Source organism: Cololabis saira, chromosome 8 (assembly GCF_033807715.1).
Source record: "Cololabis saira isolate AMF1-May2022 chromosome 8, fColSai1.1, whole genome shotgun sequence".
Lineage (NCBI taxonomy): Eukaryota > Metazoa > Chordata > Actinopteri > Beloniformes > Belonidae > Cololabis > Cololabis saira.
The window spans coordinates 3,821,637-3,847,957 of record NC_084594.1 but is presented as its reverse complement, the minus strand read 5'-3'; the positions used below and the strand labels follow the sequence as shown (position 1 = coordinate 3,847,957).

Here is a 26,321-nt window from a genome sequence, read left to right as displayed (position 1 = left end):
ACCTTTTTCTCAACATTAAATTTTTTTTCTCGACATTTTGTCTTTTTTCTCGACATTTCGACCTTTTTCTCAACATTTAATTTTTTTTCTCAACATTTCGACTTTTTTCTCAACATTTCGAATTTTTTCTTAACATTTCGATTTTTTTCTCGACATTTCGACTTTTCTCAACATTTTGACTTTTTTCTCAACATTTCAAATTTTTTCTCAACATTTCAACTTTTTTCTCAACATTTCGCCTTTCGCCATTTGCCTTCATTCTAATACAAGATTCTTAATTTTTTGCGGCTCCAGACATATTTGTTTTTTGTGTTTTTGGTCCAATATGGCTCTTTCAACATTGTGGGTTGCCGACCCCTGTTCTGGATCCTCTGGATCCTCCGGGCCCAGGACCCGGACCGGGTCCAGAACCCCCCCCACCCCTCCCCTCACCTGGAACTCGTCCTTGATCTGGCTGGAGTTGGTCTGCGGGTCCAGCCGGCTGATGTTGTAGTAGATGGCCCTGAACTCACACACGGGGATGGCCGTGTTCCCGCACAGACACGCCTCCAGGATGGCGTCGTGGACGAACACGTACTGCTCCTGTAGCACGGGCCAAAGAAACATGCTGGGGTCAACATTTGGTAAAATGGTCCTGGACAATTCTGACTTAAATAAGACTAAAATGTTCAGACTTTTAGTCGACTGAAACTTGACACGACTAAAAGGAGAATGAATGAACTAAAACTAAAACTGAAACAGGCGGACAGAAACAACGCTAGGATAGTTGGGACTCGGCCAGTATTTGATGTTGTGCTACCGTCATGTGCTCATGTGAACTCTGGACTCATGAATGTTTATGAACATTTGTATTCGACATTTGTATTTGTATTCGACTTTAAAGCCGGCTCAACCCCGGCCTGAAATCAGCTTTAAAATGCCTCTTAAAATGGCCGCTTTGTGAAGAACTACAAAGACCAACGTGCCTTGGGGGCGGATTGACCGGCCAAGCGTGAGCCCTGATCCGAGTGCGGTGCACTCTTGACTCTCTCTCTGCCTTTACACCCCCTCTATTTCTCAGAGCACTCTCCCACAACAGGGACCGTGCCGTTCCAGGGGCAATCGCCAGCTGTAGAAGCTCCAGCCTTGGACCCGTGAAGCCCCACGCAGCCCGGCGACACAGACGGACGAGCCGCGATTCCGAAGGACGGAACCGGCCCCCGTGCACAGCTAGGCAGCGTTTAGAGGCCGTGGTCAGGCAATAGTGAGCCGGCGTGAGGCACCGCTGCAGCTACTGTCCCTTTTCTTTCCAGAGTTGGAAGCAGAGAGAGAAACGAGGCCGCCTCGGTCTGAAACCCCCGGCAGAACCCGCAGCCCTCCAGGCCCGGAGCCAAGGGAGACGTGAGGCTGTGTTCTGGGCGATCAGTTTAATCTAGAGCGGTTCAGAGCTAAATTTGTGTTTAATGAAGTTACTGTACGTATATTACCGTGTAACGCCGGCAACTACCGGCATCATTATGGTTTGTTTATTTTGTGGCGCCATTTTCCGCCAGTTATTCACGTTTTAAACGTTGGTAATCCGGTCTGATTGCACGTGGCGTGGCGAGGGCGCTGCCATCTTTAAATGCGTTGCTACGTTGTGTTTTGAAACATAGATGATAGTTTTGTGTCACGTGTTTATTGTTTTTTGATTTCTTTTCCCATTCATGCAGTTAACGTTTCATTGTTGTTGTTTTTCTTGATAGCTAGTGTTTATGTTTTTAATGTAGTTGCCATCAGAGTTTATTTGGGTATCGCTTTACCATCTGCTTGGTACCTGATGTAAATAAATTCTGATTGATTTTAATGAGAAGTTGTTTGTGATGTTTTACACATATTTCGTCACAATGGCTGTTTGACAGAGCTAGAACCAAACTGGTAATTGCCTTCAACATTATTCACCAGAAATAACAGCCCTTACTGTTGTTCCAGATGTAAAACACCGGATCCTGCAGTGTGAGAGTGAGGGGGGCAGGGTAACGGCCCCTTTTGGGCGGGGGAGAAGGTTCGTCCCTCAAGACTCCTCTCCCTGGCCCTGCCCCTTCTCAACCTTTCCCCGACCCTGCAACCCAACCTTGGGGCTTGCTGATTGGGCCGGAGCTTCAGGAGCTGCGTGCTGGCCTGCGGTCCCCACCCCCGGTCATCCCGTTGCTGCTTCCACCTGCCTGCTGTGCTGTTGCCGTTCCTGACCCACCAGTTTGGCCCTCGGCAGGAGGGTCCCCCCTGGTTTCTTCCCTCCTAAAGGGGAGTTTTTCCTTGTCACTGTTTGACTTAAGGTTTTTCTCCCACTATGGGAGTTTTACCTGCCATTGTTTATGTAATAAGTGCCCGGGGGTTCATGTTCTGGGAATGGGTCTCTGGAAAGCGTCTAGAGACAACTTTTGTTGTATTAGATGCTATATAAATAAAACTGAATTGAATTAAATTGAATAATCCCTAATCTCTGAGACTGATTTCTGCTGTTAACAGTTATCATTTTTCCTGGTTAAGGCCCAGGTGGTGCCCCTGAAAGAATCAAGTCATTTTGATCATTCAATTTCATAAGTAATCTACCTTATTAATTATTAATAATTGTTGAATAAAATTATTAATAGTTCTTGATAACTGAACAGTGCTACTTGTTGCACAACATTGAGGTTTTTTTACGGTTTGCAGCCTGCAGGAGCTGCAGGACGCAGGACGACACACGGCTCCACTTTCCAGATAACGTCTGGTCTTTGAGGCCAAAGCCGCGAGCTTTCTGGCAGAAGCAGCGCCGCCTCATTCATCCCTCTGTTTTATGCAGCGTCAATTCAATCTTTATTTACCAGCCTACATGTGCCGGCTGCCTGCGCCGTTATCTCCAGCATCCCTCGCTGCTGAATGCTAATTGTTGCCCTTCGAGCGGCGAGGAGAGTTTAAAAGCATCAGTGAAATGACCTCTCCTGGCCATTACCTACTCCAGCGACACACACACACACGCACACACACACACACACACACACACACACACACACACACACACACACACACACACACACACACACACACACACACACACACACACACACACACACACACACACACACACACACACACACACACACACACACACACACACACACTTCTTTCCCCGGTGCCTTTTAAAAGATTAATTGCTTTGTGTTGTGTGGAGCAGGATTATAATAGCGGCGAGCGGCTTCCTCGCTGACACAAATTGCTCCCACACATATTCAAAAGGCAGAGCAGCATTTAGCCGAGTTTCAAGAGACAGCAAAGCACACGAGTGTGCACCAACACACACGCACGCACGCACACACACACACACACACACACACACACACACACACACACACACACACACACACACACACACACACACACACACACACACACACACACACACACACACACACACACACACCGCATGCCCCGGCTAACTCTTCTAAAGCCATTCAGAAGTAGAGATGGGCGGTTTGGACTAAAAAGGTTATCACGATAATTTCTGGCATTTATCCCGATAACGATAAAAAATACCAATACAAAAACGTCATCAACTGGAATTTATCCTTCTTTCCTTCCTTCCTTCCTTCCTTCCTTCCTTCCTTCCTTCCTTCCTTCCTTCCTTCCTTCCTTCCTTCCTTCCTTCCTTCCTTCCTATCCTCCTTCCTTCCTTCCTTCCTTCCTTCCTTCCTTCCTACCCTCCTTCCTTCCTTCCTTCCTTCCTTCCTCCCTTCCTTCCTTCCTTCCTTCCTTCCTTCCTTCCTTCCTTCCTTCCTTCCTTCCCTCCTTTTTTCCTTCCTTCCTTCCTCCCTTCCCTCCTTCCTCCCTTCCTTATTTCCTTCCTTCCTTCCTTCCTTCCTTCCTTCCTTCCTTCCTTCCTTCCTTCCTTCCTTCCTTCCTTCCTTCCTTCCTTCCTTCCTTCCTTCCTTCCTTCCTTCCTTCCTTCCATAAATCATCTTTACACAAAAACGTCATCAACGGGAATTTATTGTTTTTACCGTGGGGAATTTTTTTGACGGTTTATCGTGAACGGTAAAATATCGCCCAATTCTATTCAGAAGTGAATTTCAGGCTCCAGGCCTGATCTGGGCTGGAAACTAGTCTGTTTCTTAAACACTGCTTTCGGGGGGAAGTGAGAGGTTTTTCATCAGAACGAATGAACAGCAGGATGGATTGGATGGATTTGGTCGGCTTAAATCGGCCGAGAGAAGAGATGGAGCAGCCAAACAAACGAGTCTGTAAACGGGATCGATGGTGCAACATTAGGGGGAATTAGGACGCTCTGCAAACGTTATTAAGTAAACCCTCGCTGATGAAAACAGAGCCGGTAGGAAACAACTGCCTTCAGGTGGTCAGCACTGCAAAAACACGGTTAGAAATAAGCCTAATATTCCTAAATCTAGTCAAATTTGTCTTATTATGAGCAGAAACATCGCAGCCAATAGAGTAACAAAGATGTTCTTAACCAGAACTCTGAAAACAGTCTTCTTGTTTCTTGAAACAAGGCCTTTTAACTTCCTAAGAATTCATTTTTACAGTGTAGGTACCGCGACCTCCAGTAGTACCGACAGAGACGACACCCTCGGGGGAATCCAGTATCATATTATCTGCTGCAGAAAACACTCAAAGCAGAGCAGTACGACGGATATAAGGGCCAAACTAAGACCAAAAAAAAAATACGAAATTACGAGAATAAGATCATAATGTTGTGAGAATAAAGTCATAATATTACGAGGATAAAGTCGTAACATTACGACAATAAAGTTGTAATATTAAGAGAATAAAGTCGTAATTTATGAGAATAAAGTCTTAATATTATGAGAATAAAGTCGTCATATTATGAGAATAAAGTCATAATATTATGAGAATAAAGTCATAATATTATGAGAATAAAGTCGTAATATTATGAGAATAAAGTCGTAATATTACGAGAATAAAGTTGTAATATTATGAGAATAAAGTCGTCATATTATGAGAATAAAGTCGTAATATTATGAGAATAAAGTCGTAATATTACGAGAATAAAGTCGTAATATTATGAAAATAAAGTCGTCATTTTATGAGAATAAAGTAATATTATGAGAATAAAGTCGTCATATTATGAGAATAAAGTAATATTATGAGAATAAAGTCGTCATATTATGAAAATAAAGTCGTAATATTATGAGAATAAAGTTGTAATATTACGAGAATAAAGTCGTAATATTATGAGAATAAAGTCGTAATATTATGAGAACTCTAACAGGAAGAGTGTGTTAAAATGTTGAATATTGTGCTGCACTCGCCTCCGTCTGCACCATGTTGACCCGCTGGGACCGGAGCTCCCGGATGCAGTTGAAGATGTCGACCACGCCCTCGTTCTCCGCCATGTCCAGCATGATGTCCACGGCGATGAAGCAGCCCGTCCGGCCGGCGCCGGCGCTGCAGGGAACACACAGCAGCAGACACTCAGAACTACATATAGGCTCTACGTAAGAAAATATACCGGAGCCGCAAGAGAAAACCAACGCTGGTGCAACTTAACTGAACTAAGAAAGAAATAGATCCTACAAAGAGGGAAAAGTTCATGCAAAACTCTTCAATTCTTCAACAACTTGCACAAATAAGTCTTGCAGTTGCTGAGTCAGCGTTACAGTTTCCATCTCAGGAGCTGAAAACTCACTTCATTTCATTAAAGAAGTTTAAGGCAAGTTTATTTGAATAGTACAATTCAACACAAGGTAATTCAAAGTGCTTTACATCAACATTAAAAGTGGCAAGAAACAATTAAACAATAAATAACAAATAAAATGAAGTAAAATGATAAGAAATGAGGTAAAATAATAGAAAGCACAAGTTGTTAAAAAGTAAGGGCAGTAGATCCAGCAGGTACATCTCATTCTTACAATGGCAAGAATTACGTTTCTATACGGTCAAAACGTACAAAGACCGGGACAAATACAGTATTACAAAAGTAATCTGTAAAAATGTGTATGGTATATTGAACCAATTTGACAATTCTATGCCACAATGTCTGTTTCCAGGTCTTATTTTACACAACTGACAAGATTAAAAGTCCTGAAACTTGAAAACATCCGTAGATTTGGCCGACGGTCCTTTACGTTGGCTTCAGACACAAGAGGCCGCTTTTATTTATATATATTAGGAATCACTGGGGGAAACTGCTGGCACTAATCTAGTTATTATAATCTAATTAAATAATAATAATAATAATTAAAGCTGCAAGCAGCAATGAACGGGCCCTCGCACTCACGGCCACCGCCCCCCATAAGCATATCAGAAATGACACCACCCACGACTTCCTATGTTAAACCATTAAAAAGTTATAGCAGAAAATAGGAACTATGAAATATCGACCAATCAGAAGAAGGGGCGGGGCTAATTTTCACCAATTATGGTCAAAGACTCAATACCGAGTCCAATGACACCACCCACGAGTCTTTATGTCAAACCATTCAAAAGTTATGGCAGAGAAAAGTATTCTAGGGGGCGCTGTTGAGCAGTTAGGCCACGCCCATTAATGCAAACCATGAAATATCACATTTATCCCCAGTCCTGGCTTGCATGCAAAATTTGGTGACTTTTGGGGAACTATCAAATATGGACCAATCAGATGAAGGGGGGGCGTGCGTTTTGGCGTCTAGTGTCGCCACGGTAACGCTTTTGACTGAGAAAAGTAATGTGCATAGTCGCAGGATGGAGATGCACATTTTGATGTATAACACACCTGGGTGCACGTTACGGTTCGGGCTGAATTAACTGCCGAAGAAATGGCAAAAAAAATTACACGATTAATTCAAAATGTTCAAAATGGCCGACTTCCTGTTCGGTTTCGGCCATGATGCCAAGAGACTTTTCTTTAAGTTGTGACATGATACAGGTGTGTACCGATTTTCGTGCATGTACGTCAAACCGTATTGTGGAGCTTGAGGTACAAAGTTTTCTAGGGGGCGCTGTTGAGCCATTAGGCCACGCCCATTAATGCAAACCATTAAATATCAAATTTTTCACCAGGCCTGGCTTGCGTGCAAAATTTGGTCACTTTTTGGGCACGTTTAGGGGGAAAAAAGGCCCTCCTTTCGTCAGAAGAATAAAGAAAGAATAAAAAATTCCTACAGATGCAATAGGGCCTTCGCACCGTCAGCACTCGGGCCCTAATAATAAAAATAATAATTATAATCGGACGTGTTTTTACTGAACTTTCCGGCGGTTAAACTTCAGGAGCTCAGTTATATACGAGTCTCTCTCTCTCTCTCTCACATAGATGTTAATATGCCGCGTCATGTGTTGAGGCGATACATCAACACTCGGAGGGGAGAGGAAGATGGAGAGGCAGAGCAGCAGATGGGAGGATGGAGGGATGGAGGGATGGAGGGACGTGAAGAGGTTTGTGGCCACGAGCGATGGCTGTGGAAGAGGCAGGGATGGAGGGATGGAGGGATGGAGAGGGGATGAGTCAATGAGGCACGGAGGGATGGAGAGGAGGCGAGGAAGCCATCTTTCACTCAGCGGAGAGAGAGAGAGAGAGAGAGAGAGAGAGAGAGAAGGAAAAGAGAGAGATAAGAGCGGAGAAGGACGGGGAGAGGAAAGGAGGAGAGGAGGAGAGGAGGAGAGGAGGAGAGGAGGGGCCTCGGCAGATTACCTGTCAACGGCTGTGATTAATGTTGAGACCAGAATACTGCTGGGGGTGTGTGTGTGTGTGTGTGTGTGTGTGTGTGTGTGTGTGTGTGTGTGTGTGTGTGTGTGTGTGTGTGTGTGTGTGTGTGTGTGTGTGTGGCGTCCGAGTGGCCTCAGAAATTGGAAGTGACGGCCATAACTTCCTGTCCACACCTCCGTCCACATGGCGTCTCACTCTTTCGTCCTCAGGTCTCCTCCCTCTCTCTTTTCCAGGACGTGTGTGTGTTTAATAAATGTTTTTAAAACATAAAAACCCGTCAGTCTGAGAGGATGAAGGTTCCCGGCGTGAGACTGATGTGGAAACAAACCTCCGGTTTTCCTCTGGGGGGTTCACTGATGGACGGAGGAATCTCCCGCGCTGCAATTCCGGCGCATCGGGACGCGGGAAAAACCTCGAGCATTCGCGCTCTCGACAACGTGAGTGATCTATTTCCACCCAACGGGACACGGGGGTTAAGTACGCGGTCGTCATGGCGACTCTTGTGGTGGCAGCGAGGTGGAAGGTGAATCCTCTTTAAGAGCCTTCAATATTATCCTGCAGAAATAACAGCCCTTTACTGTTACTCTGCAGAATAACCCCTATTTTTGAGACTGATTTTGCTGTTAAAGTTATCATTTTTCCTGGTTAAGCCCAGGTGGTGCCCCGATTTGATTAAGTCATTTTGAAGAACATTTGCTGAACTCTAAAATGATTGGTCGTGCTTCCTGGAGCCTCCCAGCGTAAACCCCGGTGGCGCCGGTCGCCGTACCTGCAGTGGGCAACGATGGGCCCGGCGTCGGGCGGGTTGAGGAACTTGACCTGCCGGATGAATCCCAGCAGCCCGGTGGCGTAGCAGGGCACGCCGTGGTCGGGCCAGCTCGTGAAGTGGAACTGCCGCAGCTCACGGATCTCGTGGTGGCCCTTCTGGAAGACAAGAGGACAAGGTGATGCGTCTCGCCACTCCACTCTCATATTCATTCCTGAAAATCCATTCGTATGTCTAAAGATTGATTTTTTTTTCATCATTACATTAAAAACCATAGGTATTTTTTTGTTTGTGCCCAAAAAAGGAATGTTTTGGACACGAGAATAACTGGTGCCATGTTTATGCCATTAAATATGTTTAAAGGTATGAAAATAGTAAGGTTTTCAGTTATAATTGCATATGTTGTCTATATTTCATTACTTTATATACTGTCTTGGGGTACATTTGCATAAATGTCTCTCCAGTGTTAGCATCGCTCCATTGGCTACCCGTAAAATTCAGAATCCAATTTAAAATTGTATTACTTGCATATAAAGCCCAAAACGGCTTAGCTCCACATTATTTGCAAGACCTGATAGTGCCTTATGTTCCTGGCAGAGCTCTCCGTTCTCAGAGTGCAGGTTTACTCGTAGTTCCTAGAGTATCTAAATGTAGATTTGGAGGGCGGGCGTTCTGCTATCAGGCACTATTACTATGGAACCAACTTCCAATCTGGGTTAAGGAGGCTGACACCACCTCCACCTTTAAAACTAAACTTAAAACCTTTCTGTTTAGTAAAGCCTATAGTTAGTGTTTAGTAAACCTCTAGCTGGTGTTGGTAAATCTCTAGGTAGTGTAAACTCTAGTGTGTTAGAGTCAGTAGTCATAGCTGCAGCTATAGAACAAGACTATAATAGTTAGTCTCAAATATAGCTTGGTGGTAGATATGCTGCTATAGGCTTATGCTGCAGGGGGGACCAACATGATCCACTGGGCGGTGACTCTCACCCTTCTTCTCCTCTCCTCTTCCCTTCCTCTCTTCTCCATTTCCATTTTTATTTATTATAAGTATCTCATAGCTATCATTTTTGTCATCGCTCCTGTAGTTTCTTGTGCTGGCCCCCCCTTTTTTCTCTTTTGTGCACGTTTGCAGGCCGGAGCTTCAGGAGCTGAGTGCTGGCCTGCATCCCGCAACTCCCCCCCTAAAAGCCATTTCATATATTTGCTGCCCTGGATCTGTTTGGTAATTCTGCCCCACGATGTTTCTGAAAGCCGTTATATCAGCATTCTTGGAGCTGATTGGTCCTTACAGCATCATCAGCTTTTTATAACAACAGTTTTAATAACACTAACCAAAATAAATATCGGAATCGAATCGGATCAAATCAAACCGTGATAATCGATTCTGAATCTTAAGAATCGGAATCGATTCTTGACATTTGAATCGGTCCCCAGCCCTGGTCTCTGAGGAGGACGGCGCTGCATATCCAGAGCTCTGACGAGGACGGATGTGGGACACAACAAAGCTCTCCAGGGGTCCCCGGGGAACCCGGCGACAGGAAGTACCAACGGTTCACGACCTCGAGAACGAACGAAGGCCTCAGTGCGTCTGCGGCTTCGGAGGGAAAAATCAATCAGTCTTGAGGACGCCTGGACGGCGCTCCCGGCCACTTCTGGGAGCGAGGGGCAGGAAGACTTATCGCGCCTCATTTGCCTAATTTACAGGGGAGATTTGAGGAACCTGAAGGCCACTCAAGCTCCATAAAAGAGATTAATTGATTTCACAAATCTCCCAATGGCTCTTCTGGGACAGACTTACAGGAGGAAACGTCGCCGTCCAGTTCAGATTTACAGGGAGACCCAGACCCCCCCGTCCCCTCCGCGGTACTTAGAGGTAAATAAATGAGCCAAATATAGCTGGAGGAACCAGAAAACAGAAAAGCCACATGTGGGACGGAAGCAGAAGGACGTGCACGGATGCCGCCGTAAACGCGCGACACTTTCACTTAAAAAAAACCCTCGGGTTTCCATCGGGTTGATGGAGGAAGCTGAGCCGCGGAGGGAGGACAACAGTACTGGAGTTGAGGGGGATGAGGGGGGACGGCATCCCCCCCTGAAATAAAAACGGTCCAAATCATCCCCCCCTGAAATAAAAACGGTCCAAATCATCCCCCCCTGTAAAACTGCCATCCCCTCTTTCCATCCCTTATGTCATTTCATCAATGAATGTGGTTTTACTGCTATTTCAACATTTAGAGTCAAAAATAACACCACAAAAATAACTTATTTGACAATTTTCACCTGTTTCAAGTAAATTTTCACTTAAAATAAGTAGGAAAATCTGCCAGTGGGACAAGATTTATCTTCTCATTACAAGCAAAAAAATCTTGTTCCACTGGCAGATTTTTCTACTTATTTTAAGTGAAAATCTACTTGAAACAGGTGAAAATTGTTGTGTTTTTTCCAGTGATGAGTCTTGTTTTAAGTGTAATTAGATTTTTTTTTTAGTAAACTAACTTAACTAGAAATAAGACAAATATTCTTGTTAAGATTTTGGGTTTTTGCAGTGATCCATTTTACTTATCCTGTGAAGGACAGAGTCATATTGATAAGTTCAGAAAAGTGTTTTTTATTGTTGTGTTTTGATGTATTTGATGTAAGTCCAGTGGATATTTAAAGCTTACAGAAGGCTGCATTTATATATATATACATATATATATATATATGTATATATATATATATATATATATATATACATATATATATGTATATTCAACTGCAATATCTAATCTAATTTGTTTGTTTTTCTGACAATAGCGTGAGATGGCTCCTGGTGCAGGTTTTTAACGTTTTTTATAAGAATTATTACATATAAAAGCCCCAATCAATGCACAACTTTCTCTCCTGTGAAATCTGGCGTCCCTCAGGGGTCAGTTTTGGGTCCACTGTTTTCTTCTAACGTGGCTCTTTTATCTTCCACAGACATGGTTAATGTGTCAAAGTTGGTGAATAAAGCTTTTATATCATCATCCATCACCCCTCCAGAGCTTTATTTATCAGTTCCAGCTTTTGATCCAAAGAAATTATTCTTTTTATTTGATTCAGAAAGTCAGACAAAGTAGAAGACGGAGCTCCTTCATGTCGGCGAACGTCTCTGCTACTTTGATCATTCAATACGATTGATTTCCTTAAACTCCTCCAAAGTAAAAGAGGCTGGAATGTCGTCCTGGGTTCAGTTTACTCTAAGAATAGAACGGTACACGCTTGCTTGTAGTAGATTATCTGTTGTGACAGAGCGCCTGATGATACCGGAGAAGGGATGAGGCCAGAGGGAAAGGTCAGGAAAACACAACGGAGAGAGTATTACAGTCTAATTTACCCATATCTTTCTTACTGTAATATAGTCTGGGCCAGTACTTTTCCCACAAAGTTAAATACAATCTTGGTTTGTCAGAAACGTTTTGTCAGGAAAGCAACTTGTTCAGATTCATACAGCCCCTCCAGTCCTTTGTTTCAGAAACTTTATATTCTCAACATTTATAACATAAATATTTATCAGGCATGTGTTTTTATTTATAAGGTCTTGAAGGAGGAAAGCATTCCTGCTCACCTCAAAGACTATTTCACTAAAAACTCTCAGGTCCAGACTTATGTTAGATCTGCCTCCTCCAAAATGTGTTACAACCAGGAGTAAATATGCAGTACGGTACACGGGGGTCAAACTATGGAATACATATTCCCATTTAGCAAAAAAATGATTCTCTGTACAAGGTTTTAAAGGATGTCGGAAACACCACTTCATTTTTGTTTTGTAAATGGAACTGCTCTGGCATAAGTAATGGATGTACCGACACATTTTATCGTCTTGTGTAATCTCCTTGATATTATTTTATTAGGGCCCGAGCACTTACATGTATAGTGCGAAGGCCCTATTGTATCTGTAGGAATTTTTTCTTTCTTCTGACGAAAGGAAGGCCTTTTTTCCCCCTAAACGTGCCCCAAAAGTCACCAAATTCTGCACCAACCAGGCCTGGCGAAAAAAATGATATTTAATGGTTTGCATTAATGGGCGTGGCCTAACGGCTCAACAGCGCCCCCTAGAAAACTTTGTGCCTCAAGCCCCACAATACGGTTTGACGTACATGCACGAAAATCGGTACACACCTGTATCATGTAGTAACTTAAAGAAAAGTCTCTTGGCGCCATGGCCGAAACCGAACAGGAAGTCGGCCATTTTGAACATTCTGAATTAATCGCGTAATTTTGGCGCAATTTATGCCATTCCTTCGGCCGTTAATACGGCCCGAACCGTAACGTGCACCCAGGTGTGTTATACATCAAAATGTGCGCCTCCATCCTGCGACGACGCACATTACTTTTCTCTTTCAAAAGCGTTACCGTGGCGACGCTAGACCCCAAAAAGCGCGCGTCCCCTTCATCTGATTGGTCCATATTTGACAGTTCCCCAAAAGTCACCAAATTTTGCATGCAAGCCAGGCCTGGTGATAAATGTGATATTTCATGGTTTGCATTAATGGGCGTGGCCTAACGGCTCAACAGCGCCCCCTAGAATACTATTCTCTGCCATAACTTTTGAATGGTTTGACATAAAGACTCGTGGGTGGTGTCATCGGACTCGGTTTTGAGTCCTTGACCTTCATTGTTGCAAATTATCCCCGCCTCTTCTTCTGATTGGTCGATATGTCATAGTTCCTATTTTCTACTATAACTTTTGAATGGTTTGACATAGAGAGTCGTGGGTGGTGTCATCTCTGATATGCTTATGGGGGGCAGTGGCCGTGAGTGCGAGGGCCCGTTCATCGCTGCTTGCAGCTTTAATTTGGTTTGTTATTTAGTAATTTATTTTTTGTTTGTTTCTTAATTATTAAATTGTACTCTTTATCGTTATTCATATATCCGATCATTTTTCTTTTGTGTAAATTCTTTGTAATTTTCATTTATTTCTATCATCTATAGATTTCTAATTGCTCATTTGTATATTTTGTTTTTATAAGTATGATATTACATTTTATGTTAACTATAGGTGGAGGCACCTGATAAGCTCTTTGAGTTTTCGCCTCTTAATGCACTTTAATTTGTAAAGTTGTTACATTATTTGTGTAATTTTCAACTGTGCAAATAAATAAATCTAAAAAAAAAAATCTAAAGAGAAGAGCTTCGGCACAAGGTAGCGAGGGAGGGAAGAGAGAGAGGAGAGAGGAAGAGAGAGAGGGGAGAGGACGAGAGGAAGGAGGGATCAGAAGGACGTAGGGGGAAACCACAAGGTGGTTTGATGAGTTGACTCTCCATCGATCCGATGCAGAAATTACTTCCCTGAATCGATCGATGGCAGATCGACAGCCGGGGCTGGAGATGTCGGTTTGTAAAGTCTCATTTTAACCCTTTACTGTCTTTGGGTCAAAATGACCTAATTCTCCTGTTCCTTCTTTCCTCCTGCTCTCTCCTTCCTTCTTCCTTCCTTCCTTCCTTCCTTCCTTCCTTCCTTCCTTCTTTACTTCCTTCCTTCTTTACTCCCCTCGTACATTCTTTCCTTGTTTCCTTCCTTCTTTCCTTCCTTCCTTCTTTACTTCCTTCCTTCTTTACTCCCCTCGTACATTCTTTCCTTGTTTCCTTCCTTCTTTCCTTCCTTCCTTCCTTCCTTCCTTCCTTCCTTCCTTCCTTCCTTCCTTCCTTCCTTCCTTCCTTCCTTCCTTCCTTCCTTCCTTCCTTCCTTCTTTTTCCCTTCATTTTCTTTACATTCTTTCCTTTTTTTCTCCCTTCCTTCCTTCCTTCCTTCTTTTCTCCCTTCCTTCCTTCTTTTTTCCCTTCCTTCCTTCCTTCCTTCCTTCCTTTTCCCTTCTTTCCTTCCTTCTTTCCTTCCTTCCTTCTTTTCTCCGTTCCTTCCTTCTTTTTCCCTTCATTTTCTTTCCTCCCTTCTTTCCTTCTTTTCTCCCTTCCTTCATTTTTTCCCCTCCTTCTTTCTTTCCTCCCTTCCTCCCTCCCTTCCTTCCTTCTTTCCTTTCTCCCTTCCTTCCTTCTTTTCTCCCCTCATACATTCTTTCCTTGTTTTCTCCCTTCCTTCCTTCTTCCCTTCCTCCTTCCTTGACCCGAAGACAGCACAAGGGTTAAGTATTACTTGTTGTTTTAAGTTTTTTAGGTACGTTTTTAGAAATTTTAAATACGTTTTTTAGGAAACAGGACATTACTGTATTTTCTGGACTATAAGCCCCACCTGCATACAAGCCGCATCCGCTCTATTTAAGAAGAAGTAGCGTATTCTTCTTTGCATTTATTTTGTCTTAGTTTTGATTCTAATTCCGGTTAGTGCCCCGAGCGGTGGAAGAAAAATCCACAGAATAGAACCTTTGTATAAGCTGCACGGTTGAAAACCTATGAAAAAAGTAGCATTTTATAGTCCAGAAAATACGGTATATGATATTTTATTCTCTCTGAAGCAGCTGGTGGAAGCGTGATCTCCTCCCGGTTTCTGGTCCTCCTGCTCTTTATTCTCCGGGTTTCCCGGAGCGATCCCTAACGACTACATCAGCGTTTCCTCAGGGTCACTCCGAGCCGAGCATGCGGACGCATAGTTATTCCCTCTTTATCATATACAGATACACAGGCTCGCGCTTGCTAAAGTTGTCTGAGGAGGAGGAGGAGGAGGAGGAGGGGAAGAGAACAAATGAAAAGTGCTGTCATATCCTCCATCTAATGACTGGATGAGTCCAAACCGACCAAAAGAAACCGGGTCTGAAGCTGGAAAACACATTTAAACGCTGGCTGGAAAGTTAAAAGTCCCATAACAACACGGCTGCAGGCTTGGGTCCATGTTTCTGCAGCGCTGCTTCCAGATCTGTACATGTGACCTGCTCTGGTTTTCAGACCGGACCTCGAAGCCGGGTCACGGTTTGATGCTCATGCCCATGTGACTGATTTCATTCCTATCTCTCTGGCCGTACTCAGTTCATCCAGTTGAAATCCTTCACTTCCCATCTTCCTCCGGTGTCCCCCAGGGCTCTGTCCTTGGCCCTATCCTCTTTATCATTTATCTCCTCCCACTTGGTCTAATTTTCCGTAAATACAACATCCACTTCGACTGCTACGCGGACGACACCCAGCTCTACGTTTCCTCCAAACCCACTTCCACCTTCCCACCCTCCTCCCTCTGTGCCTGTTTGCATCAAATCATTGTTTTCCTCCGATTTCCTCAAATTAAACAGTGACAAAACTGAGGTAGTCCTCATTGGCTCTAGGTCCACCCTCACTAAACATCCCAGTTTCACCCCTACCATAGACAACTCCTCGGTCTCCCCCTCCCCTCAGGACAAGAGTCTGGGTCTCGTCCTTGACAGCACCCTATCATTCCACTCCCACATCAACAACACCGTCCGGTCCGCCTACTTCCATCTCCGCAACATCAACCGCCCTTCACTCACTCCCAACAGCGCCGCAATCCTGGTACACTCGCTTGTCACCTCCCGCCTGGATTACTGCAACTCCCTTCTTTTTGGTCTCCCGCACAAACTCCTCCATAAACTTCAACTGGTCCAGAACGCTGCAGCCTGCATCATCACCAGAACACCTTCCACCAGCCACATCACTCCTGTTCTACACCAACTCCACTGGCTCCCCATCAAACACCGGATCAACTTTAAAATCCTCCTCCATACATTTAAGGCCATCCACAACCTAACCCTTACCCTAACCCTACCCCATCCACAACCTAACCCTAACCCATCCACAACCTAACCCATCCACAACCTAACCCTAACCCTAACCCATCCACAACCTAACCCTAACCCATCCACAACCTAACCCTAACCCTAACCCATCCACAACCTAACCCATCCACAACCTAACCCATCCACAACCTAACCCTAACCCATCCACAACCTAACCCTAACCCATCCACAACCTAACCCTAACCCATCCACAACCTAACCCTAACCCATCCACAACCTAACCCATCCACAACCTAACCCTAACCCTAACCCATCCACAACCTAACCCTAACCCATCCACAACCTAACCCTAACCCTAACCCATCCACAACCTAACCCTAACCCATCCACAACCTAACCCTAACCCATCCACAACCTAACCCTAACCCTAACCCATCCACAACCTAACCCTAACCCATCCACAACCTAACCCTAACCCTAACCCATCCACAACCTAACCCTAACCCATCCACAACCTAACCCTAACCCATCCACAACCTAACCCTAACCCATCCACAACCTAACCCTAACCCTAACCCATCCACAACCTAACCCTAACCCTACCCCATCCACAACCTAACCCTAACCCTAACCCATCCACAACCTAACCCTAACCCATCCACAACCTAACCCATCCACACCCTAACCCTAACCCATTCACAATCTCGCTCCCCCATACCTCTCTGACCTCCTTCACATCAATGTCCCCACCCGGTCCCTCCTCAAAACCCACATCTTCAGTGGCATATGAGTCTGTATTAATTATTTTATTGACTGTATTTGTTGTTGTACGGCGACCTTAAGTGCCATGAAAGGCGCCCTATAAATAAAATGTATTATTATTATTATTATGAGGACGAGTCCTGCTGATCTGAGAGCAGCGAGCCAATGCTGCTTCGTTTGTTCCGTCTGTTTTGCAAAAGTCTCGCAGATAGACGGCACTTTGAAATGAATATGTAGTAAACTGGAAGCAGAGCTTCTGTGAGGCTGATTCCGACACATGAACCACCTTTTGTGATCATTCTCTCTTTCCTCCTCTCTCTCTCTCGCTGACACATTAGCATCTCTGTCAGCTTCTCTTCTCCACCGCTCCGTTAATCTGCTCGGATGTTGCGGCCGCTGAATGTTTTCATCAGGTTCCCCCCCGTTGTCGTTTCCCCCCAACCCCCCGCAGCCGGAACCGTTTAAAGCAGCACTATGTAACTTTTCCACCGTAATATAATATTTCATCATCATCATTGTGATGGTACATCAAGTTCCAACAGGTTTAATGAACCTCTGTCATGGTCTGAGGGGTCTGTATCGCCTTCACTGGACTATGTAACTTTGAGGAGCATGGTAGGAACCCTTCCACACTACTGGTAAAGCACTACCGCTTTTGTCCAAAGGAGCCGCCAAACTCAACAAAGGCTGAAAGTTACATTGTGCTACTTTAATTACGGAGCAGAACCTGTAACCCTGTAATTCCGTCCTCCGCCGCTCCCTCATTTTCCCTCGTTCTCCCTCGTTCTCCTCTCACGCATCACACCAGCGACTGGAGTTCAGAGATGGAGACTTCTGACGCGGCGAGTGTGTCTGTCTGAGTGTAAATGCACACACGCACGCACGCACGCACGCACGCACGCACGCACGCACGCACGCACGCACGCACGCACGCACGCACGCACGCACGCACGCACGCACGCACGCACGCACGCACGCACGCACGCACGCACGCACGCACGCACACATAGCCACACACACACGGAGGTGCTGCGGATTAATGGCTGGCGAACGCGCTGACGGTGAGGACTCGAGGACTCGTCTTCGTCTTCCTAAGCTGCTTTCACACGAGCGAAGAGGAAGAAGAGCGAGGCTCCGAAAGAAACACGACGGAACTCAAATGTGTTTCAAAATCTGACACATTTCCTGAGCGATTTGAATAATTAGGAATAATTCATGACCTTTCGGTCAAGCAGCAACATTTCCTGGTGGCTGTTAATTACTCTGACGAGTCCGTCTGCTGCATCCATCAGATTAACAGTGTTTATTCACTCAAACACAACGTACTTTGGAGACGTCATCGGATCACATGCCCGTAGATCCACGGGAAGCTTTACGTTCGTTATTCAGACCTAAACGGGGCGATGGATGATGATGGACGACCTTTGACCCCGCCTGGTTCGGGTAAAGCTGATCCACCGAGACGTCTCCACAGATTTGCGGCTCACCGGATTTTCCCCGAAATGTTGGTTTGTAAAGTCTCATTTTAAGTATTTTATTTGTTGTATTTAAGTATTTAAAGAAAGTAGAAATGTAAGTATTTTTCAATTCAATTCAATTTTATCTATATAGCATTTATTACAACAGAATTTGTCTCTAGGCGCTTTACGATTTCAGTAAAAGTTATTTAAGTATTTTAAGCAAGTTTTTAGTCATTTAAGTAAGTTTTTAGTCATTTAAAATAATTTAAGTATTTCAAGTAAGTTTTTAGTAATTTTAAGTAATTTATTTATTTTAAGTAAGTTTTTAGTAATTTTAAGTGATATAATTATTTTAATTAAGTTTTTAGTAATTTTACGTAATTTAAGTATTTTAAGTACATTTTAGTCATCTTAAATCATTTTAAGTAATGTATTTATTTTAAGTAAGTTTTTAGTAATTAAGTATTTTTAGTAAGTTTTTAGTAATTTTAAGTGATATAATTATTTTAAGTAAGTTTTTAGTAATTTTAAGTAATTTAAGTATTTTCATTAAGTTTTTAGTAAATTTAAGTTATTTGAGTATTTTAATTAAGTTTTTAGTAATTTAAGCAAGTTTTTAGTCATTTAAAATAATTTAAGTATTTCAAGTAAGTTTTTAGTAATTTTAAGTAATGTATTTATTTTAAGTAAGTTTTTAGTAATTTTAAGTGATATAATTATTTTAATTAAGTTTTTAGTAATTTTACGTAATTTAAGTATTTTAAGTAGATTTTTAGTAATTTTAAGTACGTTTTTAGTAATTTTAAGTACTTTAACTATTTTAAGTACATTTTAGTCATTTTAAGTCATTTTAAGTAATGTATTTATTTTAAGTAAGTTTTTAGTAATTAAGTATTTTTAGTAAGTTTTTAGTAATTTTAAGTGATATAATTATTTTAAGTAAGTTTTTAGTAATTTTAAGTAATAAGTATTTTAAGTAAGTGTTGTACTTAAGTTCAACATCCCCTGAAGCCTCACGGTGAATAATCTGGACACCAGAGCCGCAACGTATCCACGTGAAAACGTAATACGTAGAACCTGTTCCACTGGTCACGACCTTATCGTAGTTAAAATCACCTGAAAGGATGAACATGTTTATTGTTGCTACTTGTTTACTCGTTTACCTTCTGCACGGTGAAGGTCCGGATCACGTACTCGGCCAGCGGCTCCGTCTCTATCAGCGTCACCTTGACGTCTCCGTAAACCTCCGTCTCGTCGGGCCAGTACCGGACGCACTTCACCTGCAACAGACGGCAACATCCACGTATTTAAATATAATATCACGTGTTACTCTCTCAGACGGGCGTGAAGCCGCGGCGATGCGGCAGAGGTCACAGAAACTACCGGCAGAGGTCACACACATTACTGGCAGAGGTCACAGAGAAGACCATGAATAAGTCCAATTGGGCTGAAACTTGCCCAACCTGGCTACACAGATTTAGAACCTCCGCAGGAGATTCTCCTCAAAACGGTAAAATAAACTGTTTAATGATGACTGGATACATTCCCTCTAAAATTAAGACCCTTGGATTGAGATTTAAGACAAATTAAGACATTTTAAAGCCTTATTTTAGCAAAAATGGGATTTAAGGACCCAGGGCTGCGCTGCATAATTAACATATATGTATATCTTTTTTTACAAAATAAACAGTTGTAAGTGTTCAGGACGGTAAGCTGTGAGCTGGTGGAGACCAGAGGGACACGTAGGACCAAACATATATATAATATATATCTGCAGCTTCTGCGGCGCCGCCTTAAACACGGAGTGTAGGAGCCGGGAAAACGAACTCACCCTTCCCACTTCCACCAGGTTGGTTACCATGACGATAGAGGCGCTGTTCTCCTGCCAGACCATCCTCCAGAAATCCCTCACCGTCTCCTGCATCGGCCCTGAAACACACACACACACGTAGGTCAGAGAGGTACACACACATATACACACACACACACACACACACACACACACACACACACACACACACACACACACACACACACACACACACACACACACACACACACACACACACACACACACACACACACACACACACAGGTCAGGGAGGTGCACACTTATACACACACCCACAAAGATCATCACCTTGCGTAGCGATGTAGTGTCGGGGCCGGTGGTATCCCTGCAGGTCGGGGAGAGAAACACAACATTAAAACATGATAATTAACAGTAAATGTGTGAATCAGAATATTTAAGGAACAAAAACACTCGTCTTTGTCTTTCTTTACCGTCTGGGTTTATGTTTTCTGTTTAACTCCTGATACATCTTCATTTCTACATTTCTATCACTTGGTTTCAGTTTGTGTCATTTCCTTGTCAGACCTTGTAAAACGCAACGACTCCAACTCTTGTAAAAGTTTATCAGAATGTCTGGAGGACATCAGAGCCTGGATGGCTTTAAACTTTTAAAACTTTAATGAAATAATAAAACGGAGGTCCTGGTTTTTGGTCCCGGTGCTGCCTGTGACTCAGATGTAGATCTAGAACACCTAGAACCACATGTCAGGGATACGGCCAGAAACCTCGTGTAGTTTTGGACTCTACACTTTAAAATGGAGAAACAAATTAACGCAGTTGTAAAATCCAAAGCTTTTATCCGAGGTTAAACCCTTTTTATGTTTCAGAAACTTGAAGAAAGTTATACAGGCGGGATCATGTGATCCGTGCTGCAGCCCTTTGTTGGCTCCCCGTCCGATTTTAAAATCCTTTTATTATTATTTAAATCTTTAAATGGTCTTGCACCTTCTTACATCTCAAATCTTTTTACATTATTAAATCATCTTAAAACTCTTTTTTTATTCACTGTCATTTAACTCACGGTCATTGTTTTATTTTATTCATGTGTTCTATGTTTTACATTGTCCTGTTTTGTTTTCCTTTCGCTTGTCCAGCACTTTGGTCAGCTGTTGTTGTTCCTGAAGTTGACGTTCCCGACATTCCTGAAGTTGACGTTCCTGACGTTCCTGAAGTTGACGTTCCTGACGTTCCTGAAGTTAACATTCCTGATATTCCCGACGTTCCTGAAGTTGACGTTCCTGACGTTCCTGAAGTTAACATTCCTGACGTTCCCGACGTTCCTGAAGTTGACGTTCCCGACGTTCCTGAAGTTGACGTTCCTGACGTTCCTGAAGTTGACGTTCCTGACGTTCCTGAAGTTAACATTCCTGATATTCCCGACGTTCCTGAAGTTGACGTTCCTGACGTTCCTGAAGTTAACATTCCTGACGTTCCCGACGTTCCTGAAGTTGACGTTCCCGACGTTCCTGAAGTTGACGTTCCTGACGTTCCTGAAGTTAATGTTCCTGACGTTCCCGACGTTCCTGAAGTTGACGTTCCCGACGTTCCTGAAGTTAACATTCCTGACGTTCCCGACGTTCCTGAAGTTGACGTTCCCGACGTTCCTGAAGTTAACATTCCTGACGTTCCCGACGTTCCTGAAGTTGACGTTCCTGAAGTTGACGTTCCCGACGTTCCTGAAGTTGACTTTCCGGACGTTCCTGAAGTTGACGTTCCTGACGTTCCCGACAAGTGCTTTATAGTTAAACTTGAACTTGCATTTTGGATCCTGCAGGTCTCTTTCCCACCTTCCCCTTCTCCTCCGTCCTTCTCAGAAGGTTTTCCTCAGTTATTCGTGCGTCTTTTGCCGTTTTTCAGTTATCAGAACGCCAAATTTGGACTCGTGTAGCTGGCGGGTATTTTTTATTTTATTTTATTATTTTTTTTTTTACTCTTTTCTCTTCTGCTGTTACTTCTGCTTGTTGAAGTGCATCCTGGGATACTTTGTGTTCTGCAGAAGTTTCCCAGGATGCATCCTTGATAAGAAGGGAGGTTTAGGAACACGTCGGGATCAGAACTTTGGCTGTTTTCTTCCTTCTATCCGTCAATCAGCATTTCTTCCTGTTTAATTCATCCCGTCTCCTTCTCCAAACTCGCCCTTCAAATAAACAAACGATTCCTTTTCCCGTGAGTTTCTAAAGGATAATTATTATTTTATTGTTGTCCCCCAACCAAAACCCCCTTTAAGCAGATAACCTTGGCAAAACTAACACATTCATCAGGTTCATTCAGCTCTTATTAATATCACTCAGCATGTTCTTATCGCCAGCGACGGGACGTAGTGATACAGTTTAATTTTCTAATTTTCTAATTTCCCCCGACTTTACGGCTTCATAAAACAAATAAATAATGAAAAACAACCATAAGGTGTCAGTGAGAGATTAAATGAACAAGCGAAGCACGATCCCTGCAGGGCGGGGGGGAAACCAATTAGCAGATGTGATAATAAGCAAAGTGGGAGAAGAGTCGTTGATGAAAACGAGGGTTTTTCACCAGGATCTGAGTTCCATACATGACTTATTGTGTGGAGGTTTGGGGTAACACCTATAAAACAAATACAAACCCTATTTTCCTGTTACAGAAAAGAGCGTTAAGGATAAATAATAGATCTGACTATTATAAACCAACAAATAATCTCTTTATTAAATATAATACTCTAAAATTCCATGATATAGCCGAGCAGAAAACTGTTCTATTTGCCTTTAAAGCCCAGCAGAAACTGCTTCCAAACTACATCCAGGATTTGTTCCAAATAAAAGAAACTATGACCTGAGGGGGAAACTCATGTTTGAGACGACGACAGTAAGAACTAATATTAAAAAGAGATGGACATCAATTAAGACTAGAGAAATATGGAATAGTTGTGACAACGACCTAAAAATGTGCAGTTCTATCTTCAAGTTTAAGGAAATGTTTAAAGAAAATATTGTAAATAAATATAAAACACTATAATTATAAAGTATATTATCAAAAACATTCTAGAATGTGAAACGTCAATTTTATATTTTCTCTTATTTATTTATTTTTGTCCTTTTTATGCATTGTTTGTTTCCACGGAGTAATGTTAATGTTTTATATTGATCATAAGATAAAATGGGTCGGCACTATAAGCTACGGCTTCAGCTACACCTTTTCAGCAAAAGAAATGTTTTATTTTACCTTTTCATCTTGTTTTGTAAAAAAGTGTGTACAAGCCGAAATAAAAGATTAATTCAGATTCAGATACGGATATTTCCTCCAAACAACGGACTCCAATAGCAGTGTTTGCTCTGGCCACCAGTGTGAGGACGTCTGAGGAAGTACGTTTTTAGTAATTTCAAATAATTTAAGTATTTCAAGTAAGATTTTAGTAATTTTTATTTATTTTAAGTAAGTTTTTAGTAATTTTAAGTAATTTGAGTATTTTAAGTAAGTTTTTAGTAATTTTAAGAACGTTTTTAGTAATTTAAGTATTTTAAGTAAGTTTTTTGTAATTTTAAGAAATGTAACTATTTTAAGTTCATTTTTAGTCATTTTAAGTATTTTAAGTAAGTTTTTTGTAATTTTAAGAAATTTAAGTATTTTCAGTAGGTTTTTAGTCATTTAAGTATTTTAAGTACATTTTTAGTAATTTTAAGTAATTTAATTATTTTAAGTACATTTTTAGTCATTTTAAGTAATTTAACTATTTTAAGTTCATTTTTAGTAATTTTAAGTATTTTAAGTATTTTCAGTAAGTTTTTAGTAATTTTAAGTGAGTGTGAGGACGTCTGAGTTCGTCTGGTGTGTGGACGCACGACGACTCCAAACCAGCAACTAACCCAACAATCTTTTATATTTACCTCTTTATTTAGTTCCGGCCTTTAAACTATCCATCGGTGATATGACTGAACGTTGCAGTGATAGCTTGAATGGGAGGCAGCAATGTAGTTTAGTGTCGTCATGGAAACAGCAAGCGAGGTAGCTAAGATAAACTGTGATTATCTCTAGTTTTCCCCGTCTTACGACTTATGACCATATGAAGTTTTGCATCTTAAAGATCTCATCTCTCTTTATAACCAGTGTTTTTACGCAGAAAAGCACATTTTGTCTCACGCAGTTAAAATTCTGACAAATGTTTTTAATCTATTTTAATCCGCTTTTAATCACAGCTTAGTCTTGGACACACCGTTGAATTCTACTTCTAAAACAACTCTAGGTTATCTTTTTGTGTTTTTAACTTTTTTTTAAACTTTAAACTTCTGTATGTGGCACTTGATGTAATAGAAGTGATTGGTCAATTTAAGGGTCAAAGGTACATTAGATGTAAAGCACATTTTAGTTTTTTTGTTTTTTTTTTTGCTTCTTGTATATGTTTTCATTTAAAAAAAAGACATTTTGTGATTTGTATAATTTTGTGATGATATTTGAAAAAAAAGATAATTTTAAAGGTTCTCGAATACTTCAGATATATTTTCTTTTAATTTACGTATACGTAAAAAAAAAAACGTAAATAAAACACTAACATTTGGGGTGGACGTGACCTGTCTGTATGTGTCTGTGTGTGTGTTTGTGTGTCTGTGTGTGTGTTTGTGTGTGTGTGTGTGTGTGTGTGTGTGTGTGTGTGTGTGTGTGTGTGTGTGTGTGTGTGTGTGTGTGTGTTTGTGTGTGTGTGTGTGTGTGTGTGTGTGTGTGTGTGTGTGTGTGTGTGTGTGTGTGTGTGTGTGTGTGTGTGTCAGCTCACGTCTATGTAGTTGGCGTTGATATAATCCGAGTGCGGGTCTCCGTCCAGCAGCTGCAGCCGGACTCTGGTGTGATCGTCTGTGGGGTCAGATAGCAGACAAATACAACAAGCCTAAAGTTACATTTACCCACAGTTTGTGAAGCTAACTGATGGAGAGGGGGGGGTGAGAGGGGTGAGACGGGGTGAGAGAGGGGTGGGAGGGCAGCCTACGGTGGCCGAGACCCACCATCGCTGAAAATAAAAGTAACGCTGCAAACAGAAACAAACGCCGCTGCAAATTAAAGAAACGCCACTGCAAATAAAAAGAAACACTTTGCAAATAAAATAAACGCTGCAAATAAAAAAAAACGCCGCTGCAAATACAAGACACGCTGCAAATATAAAGAAAGCCAGCTGCAAATAAAATAAACGCTGCAAATAAAAACAAACGCTGCTGCAAATACAAGACACGCTGCAAATATAAAGAAAGCCAGCTGCAAATAAAATAAACGCTGCAAATAAAAGACACGCTTTGCAAATAAAATAAACGCTGCAAATAAAAAGAAACCCCGCTGCAAATAAAAAGAAATGCTTTGCAAATAAAATAAACGCTGCAAATAAAAACAAACGCTGCTGCAAATAAAAAATAAAAAACGACGCAAATAAAAAAGCCACAACAGAAGTGAATTACCGGGGACTATTTTTGCTGATGCACTGGTGTTTTTTACGTAGGAGGAGAAGAAGAAGACGAAGAGGACGTAAGTGAAAAGGAAGAAATAAGAAGAGCGAGGAATAAGAAGAACAACGAACGAGAAAATAAGTGAAAAGGTTAGTGTTCAACGTCGCTACGTGTAATTTTTAATGTGCAACACCGGTGCATCGGCAAAAATAGTCCCCGGTAATTCACTTCCGTTGTGGCTTTTTTATTTGCGTCGTTTTTTTATTTTATTTGCAGCGGGGTTTCTTTTTGTTTGCAGCGTTTCTTTTATTTGCTAAGCGTTTCTTTTATTTGCAGCAGCGTTTGTTTCTGTTTGCAGCGTTTCTTTTATTTGCAGCGGCGTTTGTTTCTGTTTGCAGCGTTACTTTTATTTTCAGCAATGGCGGGTCTCGGCCACCGTAGCGGCCTGACTAATGGGAGTGAAATAAAGGACCGTCCAAACCAGAAACAGAGAGGAACAACCGGTCGGTTTGGTTCAGTCTGGGTTCGTTTACGTCAATTCAGGTCAAGTCTGTTTCTTCCCCATAAGATGATTCATTCACAAAAATGCAGACAACTTCAGTTCGTGGAGTCGATGGGAAGTACAAGAAAAAGTCAGCAGGACCCAAACACTGCACCTCTCGTAGAAAGGCTGCTGCTCTCAAACGTGTGTTTAACTTTGTAACGACATCCCAGACCATCCGCCGGTCTTTTCCAGAGGCAAGTTCCACTTTTTCTAATTAATA

At 42.3% G+C, this 26,321-nt stretch overlaps 1 protein-coding gene across 1 annotated transcript in view; it reads right to left on the bottom strand.

Moving 5' to 3' along the window:
* ptprt (protein tyrosine phosphatase receptor type T) overlaps window positions 1-26,321 on the bottom strand; it is a 379,334-nt gene that overhangs the window by 16,219 nt on the left and 336,794 nt on the right. Inside the window, exons 22-28 of the mRNA XM_061728218.1 lie at window positions 24,900-24,976; window positions 20,447-20,483; window positions 20,138-20,235; window positions 19,470-19,586; window positions 8,427-8,581; window positions 5,286-5,421; window positions 433-582 (exon numbers count right to left, since the gene is read on the bottom strand). Coding sequence (XP_061584202.1) covers window positions 433-582; window positions 5,286-5,421; window positions 8,427-8,581; window positions 19,470-19,586; window positions 20,138-20,235; window positions 20,447-20,483; window positions 24,900-24,976 — 770 coding nt within the window. The remainder of the gene's footprint in view (window positions 1-432; window positions 583-5,285; window positions 5,422-8,426; window positions 8,582-19,469; window positions 19,587-20,137; window positions 20,236-20,446; window positions 20,484-24,899; window positions 24,977-26,321) is intronic.